The sequence below is a fragment of the Penaeus chinensis genome, chromosome 4 (assembly GCF_019202785.1).
Source record: "Penaeus chinensis breed Huanghai No. 1 chromosome 4, ASM1920278v2, whole genome shotgun sequence".
Lineage (NCBI taxonomy): Eukaryota > Metazoa > Arthropoda > Malacostraca > Decapoda > Penaeidae > Penaeus > Penaeus chinensis.
Window position 1 is genome coordinate 15,598,746 of NC_061822.1, and position 2,500 is coordinate 15,601,245.

At 50.6% G+C, this 2,500-nt stretch overlaps 1 protein-coding gene across 2 annotated transcripts in view; it reads left to right on the top strand.

Annotated features, from left to right (window-relative positions):
• Positions 1-2,500, top strand: part of LOC125024913 (rap1 GTPase-activating protein 1-like) — a 711,333-nt gene that overhangs the window by 198,148 nt on the left and 510,685 nt on the right. Inside the window, exon 1 of one of the 2 annotated variants that reach the window (XM_047612684.1) lies at positions 1-666. This exon is cut by the window's left edge and continues 741 nt beyond it. The exons of the other annotated variant lie outside the window; for it this stretch is intronic. Coding sequence (XP_047468640.1) covers positions 1-666 — 666 coding nt within the window. The remainder of the gene's footprint in view (positions 667-2,500) is intronic. 2 annotated transcript variants of the gene reach the window in all.

Sequence of the window (2,500 nt, forward strand, 5' to 3'; positions counted from 1 at the left end):
CTCATCCCCGCGCCTCACGTCGGAGCGCGGGGAGCTAATCTCCCTGGACTCCCCCGTCCGGGACCGCGCGCCCTCCCCCTCGTCCTCCAGCAGCCCCAACCAAGGGGGCCCAAGGAGCCCCGCCATGATGATGCTGTCGCGGGTCTTCAGCTTCCACAACGCGCGCTCCCCCAGCAAAGCGTCCCCCTCGCCGCCGTACTCCCCGGTGTCCGCCTCCTCCCACAGCCCGCAGAAGGACTCGCCGCAGCACCGCCGCAGCCTCCACTTCCCCTTGCCCCACAGCCCGTCGCCCACCGGAGGGAAGTCGAAGTTCCCCAAGTTCTCCTCCTCAGAAGGGTCCTCGGCCAAGTCGTCCCCCACCAAGTCGTCCCCCACCACGACCTCCCCGACGCAGCACAGCCGCTCGGAGCCGGCGACGCCCAAGAAGGTGTCTCCGCTGAGCTCGAAGTCCCGAGCCAGGTTCTTCCTGCCGACGCCGCCCGTGTCTCCGGCGCGGGCGACGGTGGAGCGAATGGGCGACACGGGCGGGATCCTGTACCGCCCGAGCAGCCACCGGAGGAACCTGCTGCACCGCCGCACGCTCTCCGATAACCTCGGCTTCCACCTGGACAACGTCAACTACAAGCAAATCGAGAAGACCAGGAAGAGGAGCCGCGATGACATGGAGTGAGTGGCGCGAATGGAAGGGTTTATATCTGGATTATGTTATGTCTCTCTCTCTCTCTCTCTCTCTCTCTCTCTCTCTCTCTCTCTCTCTCTCTCTCTCTCTCTCTCTCTCTCTCTCTCTCTCTCTCTCTCTCTCTCTCTCTTTCTCTCTTTCTTTCTTTATCTCTTTGTTTCACTCCCTCCCTCTTCCTCTCCCTCTCCCTCTCCCTCTCTCTCTCCCTCTCTCTCCCTCTTTCTCTCTCTTTCTCGCGGCAGTGTATATATATATATATATATATATATATATATATATATTTATATATATAATATCTCTCTCTCTCTCTCTCTCTCTCTCTCTCTCTCTCTCTCTCTCTCTCTCTCTCTCTCTCTCTCTCTCTCTCTCTCTCTCTCTCTCTCTCTCTCTCTCTTTATATATATATATATATATATATATATATATATATATATATCTTTTCCATCTTTATCTTCTCTTTCTCTTTCTCTCTATCTTTTTTTCTATTTATCTATCTATCTGTCTATCTATATAATTATCTATGTAATCTTTTGAATGACAAACAGTCAAACATTATGGCTAAATGGAAATCTAATTATCAAAGGAGGAATCGCCTCACCACACTGCCTCACTTTCTGTCAACCATTGACGTTTCCTTGCCTTCATTAAAAAAAGAATGATAAAAAATGGGCATGATAACAGAAGATAAGCAAGGAAAACAACGAAATCTCTTTTTTTAAAAGGATATACAAAATATTCTCCGCGCTGATGCCCTCGCTGGCACCTGGCACCTGCAGCCTTTGTGTCTGTAAATGACGTGTTTCTTCTCATTAATAGAAGGGCAGTTCGGTTGGAGAATGAAAGAGGACCATATTAAAGGAGGAGTGAGAGAGAGGGTGGGGGAGAGAGAGGGAGAGGGATGGAGGGAGAGGGAGGGAGGGAGGGAGGGAGGGAGGGAGGGAGGGAGGGATGGAGGCGAAGGGAGGGATAGGGAGAGATAGGGAGAGGGAGGGAGGGAGGGAAGCGAAGGGAGGGATAGGGAGAGAAAATGGGGAGGGACGTAGAGGGAGAAGGAGAGAGAGAGAGACCGAGAGACAAAGAGACGACGATAACGCCTAGTGTACGCACACCAAGGGTGATTACAGTCCATGGCACTGTAAGTTATCTCGGATTCGCTTTCCTTTGTAGGGTGTACCTGCGTGCGTATGTGTGCACGCACGCGTGTGTGAGTGTGTGCACGTGCGTCTGTCTGTCTGTATATCTGTGTGTGTGTGTTTTGTGTGTGTTGCGCATGTATATGTGACATTACTCAACGTAGATTTCAATTTTCACATGATCTACAAACCAAGCCAACTATTTACACAAGTACTGGAAAGGGTTACAGTTCGCAGAGGTCGGCCTAGAGAGCGTTACCCTGAGGAGTGTCTAGCGAATGCGATAGGATCTCCCAGCATCGCCGAGACCGTTGGGGGATCCCAGCATCCGGAGGCGACGTCGAATTGCTCAAAAACCTTGGGCTGCCGCTCGGGTCTCGGGCGCCGACGCTCGTCAAGTGTGCATTGGCAAATGTAGATGGGTGTGTGTCTGTGTGCCTGTGTATGCATTGATTTACTTATTTTTAAAGTGTATTTATATATCTATGCATTCATACACACACACATGATTTATATTAGAGCTGAAAATTACCTTGCATTTATCAAATCTTGTCTCTGCTCCGTCATATAACGAAAAATGATTATAACAGTCAACGAGATTACGATACCGGAAATTACAACGGTGCTATGGCAGTATCGCCGTGGTGTTACGTTTACAGATCGACCGACTGTTTTGGGACACACGCAC